We start from the raw sequence: 24,397 nt of genomic DNA, 5'->3' as shown, positions 1-24,397 counted from the left end.
TTGGCACACGGTTTGTTTGAGCTTGGCATGTTCTGATATGGCAGACTATCTTGTTAAACCCATGATGAGGGGCAGGAAGGTGTCGGCAAAGAGTGGACCAGTGTCACATTCTGTGGGGCTCTCCCCAGAACATGCAGTCAGACTTTGACTTGAGGACAAGCATTATCTGGAGCTTTGGATTCTATCGGGCCAGTAATACAGTACAATCATATGTTGCCTTTTAAATTACAAGATATATAATTTCATTTTCTTACAAAATTTACGTTATAAAGGGTCCATTCCAATTCTTCCAAATATGAGAAAGTTCAAAGGATTTGTGTTGTCAATATGACTACTTATGTTCCTTCCTACGAATGGCAGAATTACTTTCCTCTCTTTATCTCGCTCACTCTCTGTCACTAGTTTTGTTTTGGTCATTATTCGTTCTTATCAGTCTTGTGCGCCATTTGATGCCATCATTAGAATACTGTAGAGATGTGGTTAAACTATTGAGTTTTTTTGTATGTTCTCTGATTTATGAGCATCTGTAAAAGCAGAACACATTCATTACCCATGGATGGGAAATGGGATTAGTGTGTACAAAAGGATTTGCATGGATGTTGTGGCCCAAAGGGCATGTTTCTGTGCTATGACGCTTAGAAAGCAAAAGTTCCTGCCCTACGTGTAGGAGATTGTACCCCTGAGGTGCACGATTCTGAAAAGGGAGAATTCCAGAGCAAAGTACCTCTATTGACAATGATCTTGGACTGAATCTTAACATACTTTGAACTAAGATTATCAATTTCTGACCTCATAACTACTCCCACTCTATATTAGATTGGAGTGGTGATGATCTTCCACATGGATTGGTGCCTGCATGGTGCTGTACACTTTCATCACACCTTTGCTGATCCACTCCCACTGAGACAATTACAAGTCAGCAGGCAAGCAAGCACATCCACAAGTATTTGTACCTGTCAGGTCGTGCAGAGTTGATAAAATGTCTAGCTTCTCTAATAGCACCATAATAGAGGGGAAATTGTCATGTCTGTGGCTTCCAAATCATATTGTCTGTCACAGAAGGATTTGCTGATCCTTAATATTTCCAACTGTGAGGATATTACTGAGTTTATCCTCTAGCTTAAGGCTACCAATTGCAGAAATCCCTCTGAGCTCTTTGGATGAAGTGGTATATGCTTCATCTTGGCTTCAGAATCTCTTGATATTCACAACCATACTTCAGGGTATCAGAGAGTTTTACCGTTATCTAATCTGCATTGTCCCATTTAAATTCCTCTAGGGTCACTGGTTTCACGTTCATCTTCTATGTCCTCCTGCCGTACATTTAACCTTCCTGCAGGTGTCAGTCAACCAGCAGGAGACTATGGACCAAGATGACTATCAGCATATGTTTATGGATCTGACTGATCAAATTTGGGCCACATGTAGAAAGGCTTTCCCGGACTGGACTGACCTATTGATCTTCACCAGGTTTATTGCCATGGTGTTTCATGTATTGAAGATGCTGCATAGCTTGATACCTTTTACTGTTTCAGTAAGTCTGGAGTTTGCTGTTGATGATGCAGTTGAAGTCACCACACAAAATGACATAGCAGGAGGTCACCAGCAACATTGGGAACCCATGGAAGACAGACAGCCTTTTGTTCGTCAGAGCTGGACTATACATGTCCATAAACCAAAGTGGAGTGATAAGAATGTAATGTCTACTCTGATGAAACAGATATAAATGGTTAACATTTAGAAAGATCTAAAAAATTAAACTAGGCCATTGAGTTTATTAACTCCCATCTCTGCCATTGCAATTGATATAAATCATAAGTTATGGCATTTTATTCAGTGAACCTAATCTAGTCCATATTCTTCCCACACTGAAGAAATTATGGATGTTTTTATTTGAATAAAAAATTAATGTCAGTATTGAATAAACTATAATGGAAATAATAGGTTTTAAGAAAATAAATTATGACGATTATTTCTATTGATCTCTGATTTGGAATTTAGATGATACTAGACCAAGTGCAGACCCGTTGGGTCTGCTCCCCCAATGGTGTGATCCCCCAACCCAATATTCCACCATGCACCCATCTCCTCCAATGGAACTGAAGCCTTTCCCAAATGTAAGATTCCAGCACTCCCCTGCCTCCCTCAGCAGTGGATTAAAAAAAAATGCAATTGCACCTCCCCTGCCTGCTGCAGCAGTGAAAAGTTCAGAGTGTTCCTGTCTTGCTACTTTGTCTCGAAGTGTGTTGGAAGCTGATAGGAAGGAGCAGCCGTAAACGAATCAAAAGGCAGAAAGGCAGCCGGTCGGATGGCACGAGAGTTTTATATATTAATAGAAGATAGATAGATAGATAGATAGATAGATAGATAATGCTGAGATTAATATAGAGGTTGGGAGTATTCTTTAAAATTGTGAATTTATGTTCTGGTCATTGGTAAAACAACTTATCTGGTTAATATTTAATTTGCAAATTATAGAACTTACTCCCTTCAGTTTGGCCACCATGTTTCTCTATGTTATAACTAAAGAATATTTTGATTAGTTAGCTTGGTTGTAGAATACTTTGGGACATCCTGTGTTCATCAAAAATGCTATACGGCATTGTTTTATATGTAAAAGTATGATTGTCGTAAATTATGTTGTATCTTGTATTCCGTTATCTGTGCATTTTAAGTGAATATGTGGAGCTCCTGTCTCAAGATAACTTGTATTTAAAAGTCAAATCAGTTTTAAAATCAGTGGCTTGGTATTTAGAGATGTATTTGTTTGAATTATACTCCACCAATGAAAAGACTAACATCGTGACTAGTGTTGATCTTATGCCTCTTACTTTAAATACATTGGCATGTTATTTTCTGCATATAATTATTATGAATTATTCTATTACTTTTGCATTGGTTCACGTCTAAAACCAAAACACAAATGGGAGTTATTACTTTATTATAATGAAGGGTTTAATTTCCTCATCAGTAGATTAATCTGTTGGTTTATCACAGTTTTCTAAAATATGTGGATTAATTTTGTTGGCCATTAGGATTAATCTCTGAGGGACCAGAGAAGAAAAAATAGTTAGATTGAAATAGGGACCAGAGAAGAAAAAATATGGTACCTCAGTGGCACAGCAGTTAGTGATGTTACTTCATGCTTCTCATGCCTCAGTGACCCAGGTTCAATCCTGATCTTGTGTTGCTGTGTTGAGTTTTCAAGTTATTTTTCTTACTGCATAAAATTCTGTTCTGTTTTCCAGTTTTCTCCCACATCCATGTAAATTGATTAGTCAGAGGTTATGGGGAGAAGGCAGGAGAATGGGTTAGGAGGGAGAGATAGGTCAGCCATGATTAAATGGTGGAGTAGACTTGATGGGCCGAATAGCCTAATTCTACTCCTATTCCTTATGACTTTATGATCATTAATGTGCTTGTAAGTTACTAAATTTTCCTTGGTGTAGGTAATTGAGAGAATAGTGCTATTAGGAGCCAGTGTAGTTGGCCTTCTGTGTGATAATAACAGCCAAGATCAGCTTGATACATTATTCTTCTCGTTTTAATCATATTATTAAAGTGTGTTAATTATAATGATGTCAGATTTATTTTAAAAAAAAAGGTTAAGCAGCGGTCTATCCACTCCTGATGCAATTTCTAGTTTTGAGTATCTGCTTGAGCAACTTTTACAAAATGATGTTTAACAGAGGAAATTATACTGCGTGGCTTTTTAATTTAAATGTTTTCTTCTACTGTCCAGTTGCCACACTGCTCACTATAATCTCTTTTGTAGGGTACTGAAACAGGATTTGTTCCAAGTGTTCAAGATTTTGACAAGAAGCTCGCTGAAGCTGATGCCTACTTACAGATTTTAATTGATCAACTGAAGGTAAATGTTCAGTCCTGTCACCTATGGGGGGGGAAAAAAGTGCACATTTCCCAAAAAGACCAATGTGATATTGCATTGTGGGGTGAAGGGCCTGTTCCAGTGCTGTACTTTTCCATTTAAGGCATAAATGTTTTTGGCAATTTGATCTGCAAGGACCAAATTCCACTCCTAGAATTGGGAATCTGCCAAATCAATTTCCTGACAGTTTTACCATAATTAGCCTCAGGTTTTTGTTAAATTTGAATACTATAAACCATCTCAGCTCTGAACACTACATGAATTAACAAAGGAGTAATCAATCATGATTCTACTATGACTTGGTTGGTAGCGCACTAACTTGTGAGTTAGAAGTTGGATATGCATCTCATTTGAGATGCATTGATGGAAACAAGTGTGGTTGGACACCAGTACATGGGAAATATGACACTGCAAGAGGTGCAACCTCAAGTGGATGAAGTGATTCTAGAACATTATTTTGGAGATGAGAGGGTTTGTTGCTGGAAACTATTTGCCTTACAACATCACAAAGTTTATAATTAATGGATTATTATTGAATCTTGCTGTGCATAATTTGATCAGCTCATTTTCTTCTTCACTGCAGTTCTGCATTTTAAAAGTACTTCATTGGTTATAAAGCTTTTTGAAATATCCTGAGATCATGAGGTGATTTCCTTTTTTTCTTTGTCGGTTCCCCTTTCTGTTTTGCCCTACCTTTTCTTCCATAGCTCGTTGATGGTAACATCTTGGTGAGTCTCTTCTGCACCCTCTGCAGCAGAATCACATCCTTCGTGTAGTGTGGCACCAGAAGTGTGCACAATACCGTAGCTGCAGGCTTGCCAATGTTATGTAAAGTTGTAACATATCCCAACTCTTTCATGTTCTACCATGGCTCTGAAAGCAAACATCCCAAATGCCTTCCTCGCCACCTTTTCCTCGTGCTACCAGTTGTAGGCATATATAGACTTCTACCCCAAGGTCCTTCTGTTCATCTATACTGCCCTTGTTTGCCTTCCCAAAATGCATCATCTCACACTTGAAACATAAAACATACAAAAAATATCCACAATGAAGGAGATCCATATTGCTCCATTCCCTGCCTAACCATGTGCCTATCCAAAATCTGCCGTAATGCCTCTAATTCCACCACCACCCCTGGCAGCACATTCCAAGCACTCACACCTACTGCGTTTATAAAAATAAAAACAGACTTTTCCCATACATCTCCTTTTAAACTTTGTCCCTCTTACCTTAAAGCTGTGTCCTCTATTCTTGGACAGTTCCACTCTGTGGAAAGTAACACCATTTTCACTATCTGTGCTTCTCATAGTTTTATATTTTTTTCAGTGTACTATGTTTACATATTCTGTTGTGCTGAAGCAAGTAAGAATTTAGTTGTTCTATCTGGGACATATGACAATAAACCACTCGACTATTTATTTTCATAAGGTCTCCCCTCAACCTCTGGTATTTTGGAGAAAACAATCCAAGATATGTCCAATTTCTCCTTGTAGCTGATCCCCCATAATCCATGCACCATTCTGAAGAATCTCTTCTGCACTACTCTTCTCCCATCATTCCAGTAATGGGGTGACCAGAACTGCACAGAATAATCCAAATGCAGCCTAGCCAAAGTCTTAGTGCTGCATCATGACCTTCTGGATCTTATACATAATGCCCAGAGAAATGAAGGCAAGCATAACATGTACCTTCTTTACCTACTTATGTTGCCACTTTCAGGGAGCTTTGGACTTTGCCCCCAAGATCCCTCAATGCTGTTAAAGGTTTTGCTATTAACATATACCTCCCAAAGTGCAACAACTCAAAATTGCTTGGATCAAACTCCACCTGCCATTTCTGCCACTTGTCTGAATAAATTCCATTTGCCATTGCTCTGCTCAATTTCCAGCTGATCATTATCAAGCAATGTATTATCTTATCACCTGCCAGTCTCTGTTTCAACATTCCAGCTTCCTCCACCTGACTCCAATTGAATTAAATTAAAATTGGGATCTGGGATGATAGGCAGATGGAACCAAGTGGGGGAGGTGTCTGTTGGATAAGGTGACCCCATGTTCTGGTCTTTCTGGTTACAGAAAGGTGCCCTTAATGAAGTTACAAAACGCTGCCTGAAAATTTGAGATATAGAATAAAATTTGCTCTCTCAAAATTTGAACGGGTGAAAGAGTCAATAAATCAACACTATTTTAATTTTGCGTGTCTTGACAAATGTGCAGATGACATGGCTGCACATAATGGAAAATTAGAAAACAGACCATTATCTGTAACATACCCTGCTATAACATGGGGATTGCCTGCTGTGTGCAGTAAGGACACTTGTCATTTTTCTGCCCTTTTATTATCTTTATTTCCGTTGGGGCTTTATTTATTTATTTATTTATGCCCTATTTCTACTTAAATCCTCAAAATTTCACTTTGCTTAAATGTATTATAATTTACTTTTGTACAATTATCAAATGTTTTATCACAACCGGAATTGTGACTCAATTCAATGGATAAACTTGATATTATTTTGAAATAAGTAATTCTTCACATAATGTGCATGCATTTGTATGTTAAATGTCTAATTATTTGAGTATGCAGAAGTGGTTTAAAAAATTCAGAAAGCGTTTAACACGTGTATGAGCCTAAAGATGGAACATTTTTTCTCCCAACCCTATGATATATTCCTAATTTAGCAGTTGGTATATGTAGGAAGAGACTGCAGATGCTGGTTTAAACCGAAGATAGACACAAAATGCTGGAGTAACTCAGTGGGACAGGCAGCATCTCTGGAGAGAAGGAATGGGTGACGTTTCGGGTCTGAAGAAGGGTCTCAACCCGAAACGTCATCCATTCCTTCTCTCCAGAGTTGCTGCATGTCCCGCTAAGTTACTCCAGCATTTTGTGTCTATCTATAGCAGTTGGTGTAGATCAACAACATGATATCCACCTCAAAGCCACCTGCAAGAGCTTGTGCAAGTGTTTCTATCCTGCCACCTACCTATGGCCCTCTGGTTCCGATCCCTGTTTCGGATTGACTGTTGTTTACCTATGGAAACCCATGGGGCTTTTCCCCTCTTATTTCTAGTCGTCTACATGACCACATGACCAATTGGTTTTTTTTTCCTCTAACCTTCCACTATCTGCCTCAAGTTTCAGGCACGCTGTCCACTCAAAGATTACTGATAACACCTCCATTGCTTGGATTAAATTCTTCAATTTTCTTGGAGATTAACGTGTATTTAACATGCTATGTTTGCACACCATTCCCAACTTTTTAACATTAATTTCTGTTCTACATTATGTTTGCTGTGTCCATAGGATTACAAGTAATTCAGTTACACCATAGGCAATAGGGTGTAATTACAAATTGAAAAATAGAATTCATCAAAATAGGGACGCAATTAAAAAAGCATAAGTGCATTAAAAACAAATCAAGATCATAAATAAACTATAACCAGATAATTTGTTTTTAATCTTTGTCTAGATACTGAAAGATAAAAAGTCTTGCATTGCTGTTGTCCTATTGTGCTTAGTTTTTATCATTTATGTTGTTCCAGTTTATCGTGTTTTTCATTGTTCAAAGAAAGAAAACCTAATTATAAAACATAATTTTGTTTTTGCATTCAAATTTTTCTCTTGTGTTGAGTGGTTGGTTGAGGCATGAATGGTTGCGAAAAGGAGCAGTTATTAAAATCTGGTCTATATTGAAGTAACTTGGATGAAGGCTTGCACTGTTGATTACTTCCGTTGTAATTGCATATTCCTTTTTTCACGCTTTCAGTTGTTTGATGAAAAAGTCAAGACTTGCAATGATGATGAGCAGAGAAGGGTAAGTTCTCAGTTATCGATGCGTTGTAACTTGAATGATTTGTACGTTAGCAACAATATGTGATAGTTTAGTCATAGAGTGATACAGTGTGGAAACAGGCCCCTCGGCCCAACTCGCCCACACCGCCAACAATGTCCCAGCTACACTAGTCCCACTTGCCTGCGCTTGGTCTATAGCCCTCGTGTCCTATCGATGCACCTGTCTTAACTGCTTCCTAAAAGATGGGATAGTCCCAGCCTCAACCACCTCCTCTGGCAGCTTCTTCCATACATGATGTCCAATATGATTTTTTTTTTAAACAATAGAGAATGCTTTAAACAATGATTTTGAGGCTAATTGCCTTGATTTGATGCATAATTGAGAAATTAATTAACATCAATGAAATGAGGAAGAAGAAATACAGCAGCTTCAGAAAGGGGAATGTGTTTTTGAACAATGTGATGAATTGAAAAACAAGTTCATACTTTTGATTTTCATTCCCACAGAAGATGACTTTAAGTAAAGAGGAAAAATGGGAAATGTGGGTACAGGTGGGGTACAGGGAAGTGGTGGGAGAAAAGGGGTATGGGTTGTAGGTCACCTAAAATTGGACAATTCAGTGTTTATGCCGTTAGGTTGTAAGCCACCCAAGTGGAATATGAGGTGCTGCTCCTCCAGTCTGTGTGACCTCACTCTGGCAATGGAGGTGTCCAAGGGCAGAAAGCTGAGTATGGCAAGGGGAGTTGAGATGGTGTGAGAAGTGAGAGACCCAGTGGGCCTAGGTGGACGAAGCGCATTCACACAAACCACCCCCCCCGCCCTTCGTACACACAGAGCAGTACATCCCAGGGACAGGCCCTTAAACCCGCATTGTCTATGCCAAATTAGAACTGTAAAGGAGTGTGGACCTTAATTTGCAAAGAGGATAATGTATAAATTTAAGAAAGTCTTGCTGCAACGGGACACATACCAGAGCTAGAGGGCTACATATGGTTTGGATCTCCTTTTTTAAATAGAAAGTTCCATTGGAGGTCATTCCCAAAAGATTCACCAGCATGATTCCTGGCAAGAATAGATATTCTCTGATAAATGGTTGACCCTTTACTTATTGGAATTTAGAAGAATTAAATATGGCTATATTGAGGTATGGACCATTTTTATGAGGATTTGAGAAAATGGATGCTGAGAGAAATAAGAATTGAAAATGCTGGCAGTTCAGGCAGTAGCTGTGAAGAGGGAAAGAGTTAAGGTTTCATCGATGACCAGAGATCAATAGATAATATCCTTAGATATTAAAGGATATGAGATTAGTGCAGGGAAGGGCTGCTGATTTAAGAGATTACCTATAAATTATTATATGGTGCAGGAGGCACAAGGACTTGATGGCCTACTTTGGTTTTGATTGCTTATCGTTCATCAATGTATATTGCAGATGCATCATCTGCCATTAACATGCCTTTACCACCCACTGTTATTCAGTGCCATCAGTATTTGCATCACTCAGTTCCCTTTGCTTTCCACATTATTACAGACATTCCTTTTGTTCTTGCAACAGCTTCCCATTCTTTGCAACTAAAATGTTAACACTGTTTCCTTCTCTACATGTTGCCTACTCGAGTATTTCAATATATTTTCTACTTTTCCAGATTCTTAGCATCAGCAGTTTGTTGCCTTTTGAGATGGTGAGAGCATAGTTTTTCCTCATGAGGAAATCTATAGTTATGAAGTAGTGTGTCAGAAATGTGTGTTCAGGAGAATCTATTTTTCTCAGTGGTTCATAAATCTTGAGAATTCTTAATCCCAGAGAATCATGGCAGTTGAATTGTTCATTATTCTCAAGGCCAAAAGCAAGATTTATAATCTTTTGAGGAATTTGAGTTATTGGAGCTGCCAGGAAAATAGAATTGAAGCCAAGATCAAGCTTTAGTGAACGGCAGAGAAGGCTCAAGGGGCCATATTCTGTACTCCTGCTCCTTCGGTGGCAACTATTCTTGCAAATTCTAAGCTCTGGAATTTTCTTTCTAAGACTCTCCTTCTCCATTAAGATAGTCAGTTGTCCTTCTGTAATTATCTTTGGCTAGGTGTCAATAAAAAATCGTCAGTATCGCAATAAGTTGCACATTGTTTATGCTTGCATCACTGCAGATCAAAAATGGTAGTGTTTATATACTTGGAAAAGCACAGATTCCCTCCGTTTTGTGTGTATTGTATGTGGGATAAGATTTCATTGGGTCAATGTGAACTGGTACAAGTTGTGTAGGAAGGAACTGCAGATGCTGGTTTAAACCGAAGATAGATACAAAAAAACTGGAGTAACTCAGTGGGGCAGGCAGTGTCTCTGGAGAGAAGGAATTGGTGACATTTCGGGTCGAGACCCTTTAAATTGTTTCCTATTTTAAAGTTGTGCATCTTCCCTGGTCTTTATATTTCCAATACAAGTTCCTGTGTGTGTCTTAATATGGACTGTTTGTGCTAACACACTTCCATGCAATATTCACACGTCCCTGATGACATTTCATCACCTTTTGTGGTGGGATGATCTCAATACAACATCACAAATTTGCATTCACAGCACTTGTCATGAATAGGGACGTGAACATTTCAAATCATCACTTTCAAAATTAATCTTGATAATTTGTTACGTTGATTTCACATGATGTTCCCTTTAATAAGACAAGAACATTAGTCCTGAATTTCTGCCTTGATTGATTAAGTAGATACAGTAGATCTGCCTACTTTTGAATGCAAGATTTGGATGTTTATACAATTCTTCTGCCTTTGGCATTGTTCTATGCGTTCTGCTCTTGGTTTGGCCTTTTCTGAGGCTTTTTCTTTCCAGATATCGTTCTCTATTGGTTGAGAATTGATGGATGTTATCTTAGAGAGAAGTGATGATTGGCTGCAATGGCTCGCTGGATTTTCAATAGCTAAATATTTATAAATATATTTACTTGTGTTGCGCTACTGTCTTGGTCTGTTGATTGAACTTGTAGAATAACTTCATCTTTAAGACCGTGAACTAATGAAGCTGCTGATGAAGTTTCCTGATGAACCATTGGAATATTGTGTTCTAAAACTCCAAGTGCTATGCTCATAAACTTTCCCAGTGTTTCCTAAGGGAAAATAAGTACTTTTTAATGTTTCTGACATTTTTTTGTTCTTTTAAATATGATTGAATTAACACCTACCTCTGAATTATTTCATTTAACAAGCAGTAAAAAAAATGCTTTAACTGCACTTTGGTTTGGATTTGATTACTAAAGCTGTTGTTTGCCCAAATTTTTAGTACTTGTAAAATATTTCAAATTTATCTCCACTGGAAACTATTTTTTCCCTGAATAATAAAACATCAACAAAACCTATTTGTTACATTTTTTCCAGAAAGTTGAAAGTCTCAAGGAAGTAACAAATGTAAGTACATCCCTATGGTTATTTTTTACTTGTTCACTAATCAGAGTTAAATTTCAAAAGTTAAATTTTGTATTAAACTGTGAAAAATGATTTTGACCATTGCCAGTGCTGTATGTTCTTTATTTTTGCAGAGCATGGTTGAATCTATTAAACACTGTATAGTGTTGCTGCAGATTGCCAAGGTAAGATGGCAGCCAACATCATAATTATTTTTTGTGCTTTGGTTATCAAAACCTAGTTGAGGGAACTAAGAATTTTTATTTGTGAAATATTTTTAAATAGTTTACTAGGACATTGCTGTATTATTTCTCGTATCATTATAAAATGAATGCAGCAGGGAACTTGCAAATATTAGTTCAGCAATGAGTCCGTTTTGGGCATAATTACTACAGTTTCAAAAACATTTTATGATCAATATGGCATCAGATTATAAATGGTTTGTTATCTTGAGATTGCAATGGATCACACGTATTTTTAATTTTTTGATTTGTACACAGGCCTATGTGGTAGGTGACAATAATGATAAAATTGACATGACACAAATGCAACCCGGATCAATTCAGTGACAAGTTGCTGGCCTAGAATTTGTGGTCATTGCTGAAACATTGGCACTCTCTGCTGACATCAAAGCAAGAAACCCACAAAGATCTAGCCGTCTCTGTATGATATGGATTTTACCATTCATGGTATTGCTGTAATGCTTTTGCTTTAAGAAGTCTCTGATGTCTGGTAACTGGTGTTGTGAGCAGGCAACTCAAAATTGGAAATCCCAGAAAGTTTTTAAAATATCTTTCAAAGTACAGAGCTACAAATAAAATTGGTAGAAAGTGAAATATTAAGATTTTTTTAAAAATACATGCAATTTTAAAATATGCAAGAGAGATCATTCAAAAAAACAAAAAAAAATTTGGCAAAGTCAAAAAGATTGTTATATAATAATTGAAACATTTTAAAACCTCACCTGAGTCTCTTACAACAAAGCTATACAGTTCTTTATTTCAACCTTTGAATTTGAGCTCCAAATGAAGAAGAACAACCTGAAACATGTACTTACCCCAGTTCAGAGCAGTTGGTGGGACAGATTTTAAGGAACCATGTAGCTACTTTCAGTTACTATTTGAGCACTGTGGCTTCTTGTTTTGTTATGTAGTGCCAAGTTTGTGGCAAGATGTTATCCTGAGGGGAAAGAGAACACTTCGCTGGAAACCCTGAGCTGCAAATGTTGAAATAGAAAATTCTGTGCTGCTGGTCACATTTAGTTAGCATTGGCTGCACAAATGCTACCTCAAAGCTCCAGTGACCAGCTTGATTCAGATCTTGGCTGCTGTTGAGGTGGTGTTTGCATACTCTCCCTGTGACTACATGGACTTTCCCTGCATGTTTCACTTCCCTTTTGCATCCCAAAGACATGTTATGGAGTAATTGGCAATTAGATTATTGTTGGTAAAAGGCCAATAAAAGGATAGCCATGTATGAGAGACCAATTAAGTTGGCACTGGGAAATATGGAAAGGAACAATGGGACGCGTGATTGCTCTACTGATGGCTGGTGTGGAACAGATGGGTGGAATGATCACCCTGTGTAATGTAAGATTTAATTTTAAATATGTTAATTTCTTTACTTGATCACTCCTCTCTTTATATCAGTTGCTATCAACATTGCTGTGTCTTTTGTTAAATCGAGATAATTTGTTAACGGACACCAAGCAATTGTTTAGGGAATTGACGATTAAAACGTAGGCTTTAAAATATAGGCTTTTAATTTGTTTAATCGCAATAATTAACACAAAACACGAATAATTTTTTTATCGTGTGTACGATTTGACTTATTTTGAAGTTAAGAACAATTCTCGTGCATGACGTTTTCAACTTCATCAATCTCTTATGCATTTTTTATCTGTTCTGGATATTTGATTAAATAGAGCCAACAGTCAAATTGTAGATTAAATTAGTTTTAACTTTTACATCTTTTAAATTATTTACTCAATTTGATTCTTTGCTGCATCATCGAGTTTAAAGTATTTGCATTACTTTATTCTGTACGTTTGAAATCTTGATGAACTCGTTCTTCATTTCAGTGTACTAAGCTTATGAATGTAAAGGCAAAGAATCTTTTCTGTTAAAATGCTTGTTTTCTACCTGACATTCAGCAGTTCCATTTGATTTGAGTTGAGTTCCATTAATTTTAAACTATTTTTATCTGGATGTCATTGGTGTTTAGATTTTTTTCTGTTTTTCATAACTGCCAAATTCTGTAGTTCATCAGCAAGAGGTTGTTGTTCCATGGAGCATCATGGGGATTTTTATTTCATAGATTGATGGATCGGAAATTACATTGAGATCTCTCTGATAAATAGTATCCAGTCAGAGAAGATTACACTTCTAGTTTGTATCATCCTTCTCTTAGTTTGCATTTTTCTCTTTTCTGTGCCTATTTAACATCCTTGTTTTCATCCTTTTTATTCCTCCCCAATCAGTGCATAGTTCAGAGAATAAACAAACAAAATGCTCTTAACTCCTGACAGCATCTGGTTATAATATACTGCTGCACAAGTTTGTGGAGGCAAAAATTGCTATATTTTCATTGTTTGACCAAGTTCAGCCATGTTGGGAATCATATACTAACAGATCCTGCATTTTGTTACATTTTCTGACTCAACTGATATTCAATTGATTATTTTTGCACCAGTTTCATCTTCATGCAGAATGAACAATGTTGAGAATTCAACGGCATAGTTCATCTGGCAGAAGAAATTAATGTCTTGATCCAAATCTCGTCATATCCCGTTTGCCTCCACGGATGCTGCTTGACCCACTGAATTATGGCAGCGGTTGGATTTTTTAAAATGTAGAAATTTGCCGCTTAAATTTCAATTCTGCATGTTCTAATAGTTCTAACAGCGAATACTGCTATAACATATATGTATTTTTTATTTGCTGTTGGGAAATACCCGATTCTGGCAACGTCTCCTTTTCTGCTTTTTCTTTGATTGTCCTCAAAAGTTTGGGATGACTATTAAATGGAAGGTGTTGGACAGAAAATGTGAAGACTTACAGCCACATTATCATTTATCATACAACATTATGATAAATAAATGGTGCTATAGATTCCAGTCAGGAAAGGAATTGATTTGAAAGCGTTCCACAATATTGCTATCTTTGACTTTATGATGGCCTCGCCCTTCAAATAGGTACAGATTGTAGGCCAAGCTGAAGCTGCATGAGGCCCCTGAGAGGGATAAACCATTCTTCTCATTCCATTGGTCGGCCATCCATTATGGAAGCCAAGTTTCAGGTTATGCCTGACTATTATCATTTTTCTGCCATCCCTTCACTACTAACAGTTGTAGTTGAGAACGTGGTTCTCTGCTTTGCTATTTGTTCTTCCTTTAGTTCTGGTCAGAATTTTCCACACTAAATGACAAGGGAGTATGTCACAACCTGCACGTATGTTTGGTAGTAGCTGGTAGACAAAAATGGAGCGAAGGAATAGGTGACGTTTCGGGTCGAGACTCTTCTTCAGACTGATGTGGGGGTGGAGACGGCGGGGCGGGAAGAAGAAAGGAAGGGGTGGAGACAGTAGAGTGTTGGTAGTAGCTGGATGGGTGCATCTCTTAATCACCATGACACCTTGGATAATTGTTCATTTTCACATACTTGTGATGCTCATAGTCTCTTGTTTCCAGTTCCTTTGGAAATAAAATACACTCTATGTGAGCTCCAGTTGCTGATGAAGGAGAGTGTGGAACATGGTTCATCTAGTATTATTTACCTGATAATTGCTGTTAGTTCCTACTTTTGTCTCCTAAAGTAACAGATTCGCATGGTCAAAATTCATGGCTACCCAAATTAGATAATTTCCCCAAGGGCTCATACTAGGCATTGCCTGAATTAAAAACAATTACCCTGCTCAAAAATCTTGAAGAACGTCCAGAGAAAACATTGCAGATTCAAGTTGGTTATATACATCTTTTGAAACTGCATTCATCACAATTGTTGGCCAGAAACTGTGCCCAATGAGGTGGAATTTTGGATAAGTGTGCAGAATATTAAAATCTCCCTGATTATTTCACAGTGGGCTCTTTGATGATCCCATGTTTCCCATGTCTTTAGCAGTGAATGCTGACATTTTCTCTGATGCTGACATTGTTGTTGGACGTGAGATACCAGGGTTAGCCAACTAACCCTAAGTACAGATAGACTCAAAATGCTGGAGCAAATCAGCGGGTCAGGCAGCATCTCTGGAGAAAATGGATAAGTAATGTTTCAGGTCGGGACCCTTCTTCAGACTGTTTGTCTTTGGGAGAGTGGGAAAAATTATGGAAGCGAAAAAATAGATAGCAGGACAAATCGGGGCTGCCAACAGATGGCCTCAGGTGAGCAAGTTTGCTGATAGACAGATTGTTGGATAGAGACCGGTGTGAGCTCAAGTGGGATATGTAGTTGAGAACTGTGAAGCTACATAATGGACTTTTTAGTGGAGGAAGAAAATTGGTGCAGAGGAAGGGAGTGGAGGGAAAGAAAGGGGGGGGGGGGGGGGGGGGGGGGGGGGGGAGGGAGGAGAAGGGAAATGTTTGTAGAAGTTACCTAAAAGTGGAGAATTCGATGTTCATACCGTTGGGTTGTAAGCTGCCCAAGTGAAATGTGTTGCTGTTTCTCCAATTTGTGTGTGGCCTCGCTCGGGCAATGGAAGAGGCCCAGGTCAGAAAGGTCAGTATGGGAAGGGGAGTTAAAGTAAAGCAACCAGGAGATCCAGTAGGCCATGGCGGATTGAGCACGTGTTCAGCAAAGCGGTCGCTGAGTCTACGTTTGGTCTTGCCGATGTACAAGAGCCCACATCAGGAACACTGGATGCAGTAGATGAGGTTAGAGGAGGTGCATGTGAACCTCTTTCTCACCTGGAAGGACTGGATGGAGTCGAGGGATGAAGAATAAGGATGGGTGTTACATCTCCTTCGGTTACAGAAGAAAGTACCTGGGGAGGGGGTGGGAAGGGATGAGTGAGCCAAGGAGTTACGGAGGGAGCAATCTGCAAAAGGCATAGAGAAGTTGATGTAGGGATGATGTAGTGGTGGGATCATGATGGATCTGATGGAAATGTTGGAGGATGATGTCTTGGAGCTGGGGTGAAAGGTGAGGACCTGGGAACTCTATCCTTGTTTAATCTGGAGGGAGATGGAGCAAGAGCAGATCTCCGGGTCACAAGAGGCTCAGATGAGGGATCCATCTATAATCAATTATTACCATTGATTCAAGATGTGCGCAGCCTGCAGCAGCCCTCTTGCTTAGTTGCCCGGTCCAGTCATTGTTCCCTGTATGCAGAGAGAAAAAGTACAGTTTTTGTACTTTTACCAATTGACACTGACCTTGAGCACACGAGGCCAGAGTAGCATTTGGTATCATTCTGATTATTCTCCCTGTGGGGTAAACACCAGAAATTCTTGCTTGTCCCATGGCAGCACAGCAAAGAAAATGACTGCTACATGGAGAAAATATCTAAAGTACAGAAAACTGAAGCTTAAACACTATTTATCATGGTACTGTTCAGTCATAAATTTCAGCTTAAACTGGTTGTTTCATATGTTTACTTGTTTGTCATTAAAAAATGCAAAGTAAGATAATTTCTTCTTTCAAAACACGCTTTGTATCTGGTATAATGAACACTTTATCCTAAAAGAGATACATAGAAAAACAGTGATATGATACCTTGCTCTAAACAGTTTGACGCATTTTCAAAGCTGGTTAGAGTCAGGACTTAACTAATTGGGTGATTCATTTCAATGTAGCTATTAAATTACAGCTCCAGTTTTTTTTTGAAAGTTCTTAAAATGGGAAACATTTAAATTCTGGGCACGTTTAGTTCTACGTATACTAATGATTACCAAAGCTTTAAATGGGGGTATTTTAGACTTTGCCCAGTTGTTTAACGGTATCTTGAAAACATTTTTTCTTTCCAACATTTTAAGGACCAAAGTAATGAGGAGAAGCACGCAAATGGAATTATAGTAAGTTTGTAAACCAGTCTGATACTTTATTACTCTTTTTCTTTTATAGTTGGGTATACACTACAAGGAATAAATTGTGACATGCAATGCAGTTTAAAGGAAATATCTTCCGTATACGTTTCTGGATGTTTGATTACTGATTTACTGCTATTTACTTTTTCCTCTGGTTGCCTCTGTCTCTCATAGGTCTTCTCTAGCTTGGCATCTACAGTGATTTGTAAATGGCAAGACAATTAATGTTCCTACCATAACATAATTGTACTGATCTATTCATGACAGATTTGTAATTGTGCCCTTAAATTAAAATTGTATAGTGTTGCTGCATTATATTGCTTCTCAGGTTTTTGGATTACAGTAATAATGCAGGCTTTCATTTTGAGATCCCTTGCCAAGGTTTAGTTTGACCTTAATCAGTTGCTGGACTGCAGTTTGCAACCAAACAGGAAATATCTGGTGCGTAAGCTTATGTAAATGCTGGGTTATGGAACTCTCAGTCTGATCTTTTTGAAAATCAGTAATGCTGGGTTTCTGGCATTTTTAATTCTCTATCCAGCTCCTGGACCTTCTTTAATATTTGCTTTATACTTGCTTGGCATTCATTTGCCTGGTTGTAGAATTAGATGCTGTTTAAACCCTGCTACGGTTTAAGTGTGCTGCTTGCTGGTATTTTTGTTGAATGTCGTGTAGCATCATGTAGTATACATTGCAACGTGCTGACGATGAATGAATTCACATTTCAATAAGATTCATCTGTGACATATGGTAAGTTTTACATATATGGTGTTCATTTATTATCTGTAGCTTTCAATTAATGAATGCACCAGTTTCATTTTTCAACATCAGATGTTGAAATGTTAAAGTCAGTTCACTTTATTTAAATGTAGTAAAGAAAATACTTTATGTATTACAAGCAACACTCTTGAAATATTTTACTTCTATTGGCGAATAGTAAAATGAGGATAGCATAAATGTTACCTGTAAGATGTTTTTTTAATAGTTGCAGGTACATCAATTATATAGCATATTTTCTCCTTGATGAAATCCATACTTTTACATATATTTGGGGTTATTCGCTGCTTGGCTGCGAGCCATTTATTTCACATTGAATTCTTTCTGCAATAGGCCATAGTTGTGAAAAATAGACTGCTTTTTAAAAACTCCAAAATTTGAGTATTTATTCACCTTTTAAAATTTGGATATAATGTCACAAATGCGTATTGTTTCAAGATTGTTGCCTGGCTGCTGCTTCATTAATGTTGTAACGTGACATTTTTGAGTACCTATTCAAATGTATATTTTGGGTACTTGAAATTTTGCTGGTACATCTAGCAACAATCAAACATAAAGTTGATACGTACAAATTTCTACTAATATTTTTAAGGAATTTGTATGCATTCCAAAATTGCTAATGTTCTGTGAAGTTGTGTTAAAGTAAACCAGACATGGCATGTATGGGAAACTGTGCTTTCATAATTGAAACCACTGAACAGCAAAAATAATTCTCAAATATTGCACATCATAAACTACAAGACATGTATTAACATGGGTTTTCAAGCTGCTAAGTGCTCCAATAGCTAACAGGGTTATATAATTGATCACTGTGTTAATTCTTATAGTTTATAATATTTCCTCTTTGTTAGTTTAAATTTCTCCTCACCCTTCCCTTCTCAGGTTTCAGCTGACTTCCATTCTGGATCTGTTTCTGTACCCTGCTGATTTCCATTATAACTGTGGTGATGCAACATTTTTTTACAATTTCTCTTTTTCTGATCTCTCTAGAGTACCATCAATCCAGTGGATGGAATTTTTCTGCCTAATCCTTTGGATTCCGCTGTTATTAGCACTATGCCTACCCAGACTGTATTACCACCAGGTATCTAGTTACTTCCTCCAATTAATTCATATGATTGTAATAGTACTATTATAAGTAAGTAGTCTAATAATGAATGCATTTAAGAAAAACAAGTAAAAATCACAGAAAAAACAAAGTGCTCGAGGAACTCAGTGGATTAGACATGTTTGGAGGGAAAAGGACAGTCAATATTTTGGTTCTGGACTCTTCTTCACACAGGAGAACTACTTCGAAGTGGGCATAGTTTGAGGAGATGTTGCAGTGGAGCAGTAAAATGGAGACATGAGATTTGTAGATGCTGCTATCTTGAGCAAAAAACAGTGCTAGAGGGACTTGGCATGTACTGTGAATAAATGACCTTGTCAAATCAATAGTGTGGCTATTGCAGCTTCCTGTTATCTTTGTATAAGTACCATTCAGTGACTTCAGGCAAAGGAAGATGCATAATTGAAGTAAAAGTTGAGAAGCATCTCTCAAGTAGATAGAATAGTAAAGAAGGTGTATTTTATGCTTGCCTTTATTTGTCATAGCATTAAGTTAGGAAGTCATGTTGCAGCTTTATAAAACTTTGGTAAGACTGCATTTGGAGTATTGTGTGCAGTTCGGGTTGCCCCATTCCATGAAGGATGTGGAGGCTTTGGAGAGAGTTCAGAAGTTCTAATCTCTGGATTAGAGGAAATATCCTGGATTAGAGGATATCAACTATAAGGAGAGTTGAGCAAGCTTAAATTGTTTTGTATGTAATGTTGGAGATTGAGGGGAGACCTGGTAGGAGTTCCTAAAATTATGAGAGGCATTATATAAGGTGAGAGCATTTTCCCAGTGTGGAAATGTCAAAGACAGAGGTCAGAGAGGGAAAGTTTTAAGGAGAGTGCGGGGAAAGTGGTTTTGCATTGAGAACGATGGGTGCTTGACCAAGCTGCCAGTGATGGCAGCGCAGCAGATACAATAGTGGCATTTAAGAGGCTTTTGAATTGAATTTGTGCATAAATATCTGGGGAATGGAAGGATGTGTTCATGTGGCGTTATGTTCGGTGCAGACATGTGGGCCATAGGGCTTGTTTTTGTGCTGTGCCGTACCATGTTAAGACTATGTTCTATGCACTCGGGGATCATGTGCCCCTCTGTTGGCTTAGTAAAAATAGCAACTGCTGTCTAGTTCACCATTTACATTGAAGATAGAAAATAAATTTGTAATAGGAAAAATCTGGCATTTTACATCCAGCAATATAATTTTCGCAATGGTTATCTCCCCCTCATCTGTACCTGATGTATGAATGGACCCACCCACATTAACTTAAACTCTCCTCTGTTTATGTATTGACATTTTAACATTGCATTTCCTTGTCAGACCAAAGCTCAGTTTCTTGTTCTATTCACCCAGATTCCTGGAGTCATTTTGCTATTTCTTGGTCATCGTTGGCTCGTTGAGGCCCAATCTAATTATATATCTCTAAGAGCAGCAATTTGTCTTGTGGTAATTAGTCCAAGTGAAAGTTATTGCATATGAAGCTTTATTTCAGTGGTGAAATTGGGACTGAGAACCCTGCTGCATCAGTATTGAAACTTGAAATATTGTGCATACTATTGGTCACCACACACTAGAAAGGATATGGTCGAGCTAGATCAGCATCTCAGTCGGCATGGACGAGTTGGGCCAAGGGGCATGTTTATATGCTGTGCAATTCTTCGGTGCTAATGGCTGGAAAATTAAGCAAAATTTGCCTTGGTTGTTTCAGGATGATACTGTAGTGCAGTGATTATGTTAATGGACTTGTAAGCCAGAGACTAAGACTAATCTTGAAAGATGAATTTGGATCTCCCCATGTTGGCTCGAGGAAGTTAAATTCACTTGAATAGAATCTGAAAATAATAATCGAGCATTATTGGGCTAAACTACAAATCCATTTAGTTTATTAGTGTTCTTTGGGGAAGTAAATCTATCATGTTTTCTAGAGTTTTGCTGTTCAAGGAGGCAGCTCACTGCTTCGATCTGATCAAAATCATTAGAACAGATAAATATATGTTGGGTCTTACCAGTGTTGCTATGTGAGTTAAGAAAAAAAAGGTCCTTCTTTGGCAGTAAAAACATTTGCAGTGGATTTCCTTTGCTGGGCAATAAATAACATTTGCTATTGGTTAAGAGGTTTTTAAGAAGGAACTGCAGATGCAGGAAAATCGAAGGTAGACAAAAGTGCTGGAGTAACTCAGCGGGTGCAGCAGCATCTATGGAGTGAAGGAGATAGGCAACGTTTCGGGCCGAAACCCTTCTTCAGACTGATGTAGGGTTTGGGGGGGGGTGCGGAGAAGACAGGAAAAGGAAGAGGAGGAGCCCGAGGGCTGAGGGAGAGCTGAGAAGAGGAGGAGACAGCAAGGGCTACCGGAAATTGGAGAAATCAATGTTTATGCTGCTAGGGTACAAACTGCCCAAGCGAAATATGAGGTGCTGCTCCTTCAATTTCCGGTGGTGCTCACTCTGGCCATGGAGGAGGCCCAGGACAGAAAGGTTGGATTCGGAATGGGAGGGGGAGTTGAAGTGCTGAGCCACAGGGAGATCAGTTTGGTTAATGCGGACTGAGCGGAGGTGTTCGGCGAAACGATCACCAAGCCTACGCTTGGTCTCACAGATGTTGATCAGCTGACATCTAGAGCAGCGGATGCAATAGATGAGGTTGGAGGAGATGCAAGTGAACCTCTGTCGCACCTGGAACGACTGCTTGGGTCCTTGAATGAAGTCGAGGGGGGAGGTGAAGTGACAAATGTAGCATCTCTTGCGGCAAGGGAAAGTGCCCGGGGAGGGGGTGGTGCGGGTGGGAAGGGAAGAATTGACCAGGGAGTTACGGAGGGAGCGGTCTTTGCGGAAAGCAGACAGAGGGGGAGATGGGAAGATGTGGCGAGTGGTTGGATGTGGCGAAAATGACGGAGGACTATTTGTTGTATGTGACGGCTAGTGGGGCGAAAGGTGAGGACTAGGAGGACTCTGCCATTGATACGGTTGGGGATGGGAAGAGAGAGCAGTGTTATGGGGTATGGAAGAGACCCTGGTGAGAACCCCCATTCCCTGAAGAATGAGGACATTTCCGATGCCCTGGTGTGGAACACCTCATCCTGGGAGCAGATGCGGTGTAGACGGAGGAATTGGGAGTAGGGGATGGAGTCCTTACAGGAAGCAGGGTGGGAAGAAGTGTAGAAGAGTTCATTGTCACATGTATATAAAGAAATATAATGGAAACAGAGTATAAGAAATTGTGGCGTAGTTGGTAGAACTGCTACCCCACAGCACCGGGGACTCGGGTTCCATCCTGGGCTCGGGCGCTGTCTGTGTGGCGTTTGCACGTTCTCCCTGTGATCACGTGGGTTTCCTCCGGGACCTCCCTAAGCTGTGTGGGTTTGTAGGTTAATTGGCCTGTGTAAATTTGGCACTATTGTGTCGGGACTGGATGAGGAAGTGGGAGAATATGGAATTGGTCATGGACTCAGTGTGCCGGAAGGCCTGTTTCCATGCTGTGTCTTCAACTCTAAACTAAAGGTTCAAAATTGGATTTTGAAGGAAATTTCCATTGCAAAGAAAACAAACTCTGGCTAACTTACACTAAGGATATATTGAGGTACAATATTGTAGACATTACTGAATGGCAGCTTGTTAATGGAAGGGTTGGACAAATGGATTGTTTTCATGGAGGTTGAGGCTGGATCTGACAGAATTGTATAAAATATGAGGCACAGGTAATGGTATTATGTTGTCTTTTACTTGGGTCAAAATTAGACAGCAAGGGTTTCAGATGAGACAGGCAAATTTTAAAGAGGTTAACGGCCCCATTTTTTTGTTTTTAACACAGTGTATGCACATCAGATCAGATTCAGATTCAATCTTTATTGTCATTGTGCAGTGGTACAGTACAATGACAATGAAATGCAGTTAGCATCTCACCCAGAAGAGCGAACATAGAATAATGGAACAGTAAAATATATATATACATATGGTAGGTTTTTGTGTTGAATTATTCTATGTTCTTGAGGGGTGTTCAGGCTTTTTTCTTTTAGTAATGGAATTGAGATTGTCAGTGTTGGTTTGAAGCAAAGTTCAGAATTTATTGAAAATGTCTAGAAATTGAAGCCACGTGGATTCAAACTTAAAAACAAAAGGGGGAAAATTATACTATTGGGAGTCCCCTAAGAATGACCAAACAATAGGCAGGGTTAGAAGTAGAAACTAGAACCTGCAGATGCTGGTTTATAACAAAGGTAGACACAAAGTGCTGGTGTAACTCAGCGGGTCAGGCAGCATCTCTGGAAAAAAAACGATTGGTGACGTTTTAGTACGGGGTGAGGGGGGGTGGGGGTGGGTTGGTAAAAAGCTGGAGGTGAGAAAAGACTAGGACTAATCAGGGTTGGTCATAAATTTCCTCTGGTGATCCCATTGATGGCTAGTGAATGTGTGATCTCCAGAGGAAAACAATATGGAGTACCGTGGAACTAGTAAAACTTCTAGGATGGAGGCAGGGGAGAAGGACAGAAATTATGGTGGGGTCTTCAAATGTATTTTGACTAACATATGTAGAAGATGCAAAATCCCTAGAATACATGAAATGCAGCTTTATCAACTTGAAGCTGTTGACTCTCTCCAGCACCCTCCCACAGATGAAGATGGGTGCATGATTCTTCGGCTTTCCCATCCCAATGTCAGACAAGTAGAATGGGTATCATTGGGCAAAAATGGTGCATTGCTACTGAGACGAATCAAGATAGAATTAGTATAGTTATGGAAAAGGACAAGTATACCAGCTATCAGATGGGGCAGAGTAACTTGTTTTTAAAATAAAATTATCAGGAGGCAACTATTTAATTGTAAATCCGCTTCAGACCCAAGAAGAACTACCATTTAAAAAAAAAAAAAATTATAAAATGAAAACAATGCCTTTTACAGACAGAGGGCTAGAGGATTACAAAAGAAAGCGTGGTACCTTTGAGTTCAAAAACAGTGATATTTCTCCTCAAGATAACGGTGTTGCCCCAAAGGTAAATTTACAGTTTCTCCATACATCTGCCCTCACCTCCGTTGTTATGTCATGCAGTTATAAGTAAGAGGGAGTATTATTAGCCCTTTCCGTTTTATTTATTGCTGTTTTTAAAATCTGATATGACAACTAGCAGCCCCTGCAGTATTTTATTGTGCGTTGTGGACTTCAGTTAAACCAGCAGGCTGAATGATACAAGGTGTTAATATTTATTGTCTTTAGTAAAGTTTTGCAATTGAATAAATACGAATAAGTGAAATATAAAATAAACAGAATAACTTCCAGAGAATGCAATTGGTCCTGGTCAATGCAATAGGTGAATGACTTCTCATTATTCATGATGCCTCGCTGCAGATGGTGTTACATGCTTACAATTTGAGCACTCATGTTGAAAATGACGCATGAATGCTTTTATATCACAAGCCAAGTG

The 24,397-nt window shown here is 38.7% G+C and overlaps 1 protein-coding gene and 1 long non-coding RNA gene across 8 annotated transcripts in view; both read left to right on the top strand.

Moving 5' to 3' along the window:
• Positions 1–24,397, top strand: part of osbpl9 (oxysterol binding protein-like 9) — a 107,973-nt gene that overhangs the window by 49,876 nt on the left and 33,700 nt on the right. For 6 of the 7 annotated variants that reach the window (XM_055641760.1, XM_055641757.1, XM_055641756.1 and 3 more), the window contains 6 exons: positions 3,776–3,871; positions 7,656–7,703; positions 11,064–11,093; positions 11,225–11,275; positions 17,059–17,097; positions 18,877–18,970. In XM_055641760.1, the coding sequence (XP_055497735.1) occupies positions 3,776–3,871; positions 7,656–7,703; positions 11,064–11,093; positions 11,225–11,275; positions 17,059–17,097; positions 18,877–18,970 (358 nt within the window). The remainder of the gene's footprint in view (positions 1–3,775; positions 3,872–7,655; positions 7,704–11,063; positions 11,094–11,224; positions 11,276–17,058; positions 17,098–18,876; positions 18,971–24,397) is intronic. The other variant, XM_055641759.1, reaches the window with a different exon arrangement.
• Positions 11,282–14,996, top strand: LOC129700938 (uncharacterized). The gene is made up of 2 exons (XR_008724118.1): positions 11,282–14,057; positions 14,661–14,996. It is a non-coding gene; the product is annotated as an uncharacterized LOC129700938 (long non-coding RNA).

Source organism: Leucoraja erinacea, chromosome 10 (assembly GCF_028641065.1).
Source record: "Leucoraja erinacea ecotype New England chromosome 10, Leri_hhj_1, whole genome shotgun sequence".
In the NCBI taxonomy this organism is placed as follows: domain Eukaryota; kingdom Metazoa; phylum Chordata; class Chondrichthyes; order Rajiformes; family Rajidae; genus Leucoraja; species Leucoraja erinaceus.
The sequence above is the reverse complement of the archived record's forward strand: the minus strand, read 5'-3'. Positions and strand labels throughout refer to the sequence as shown.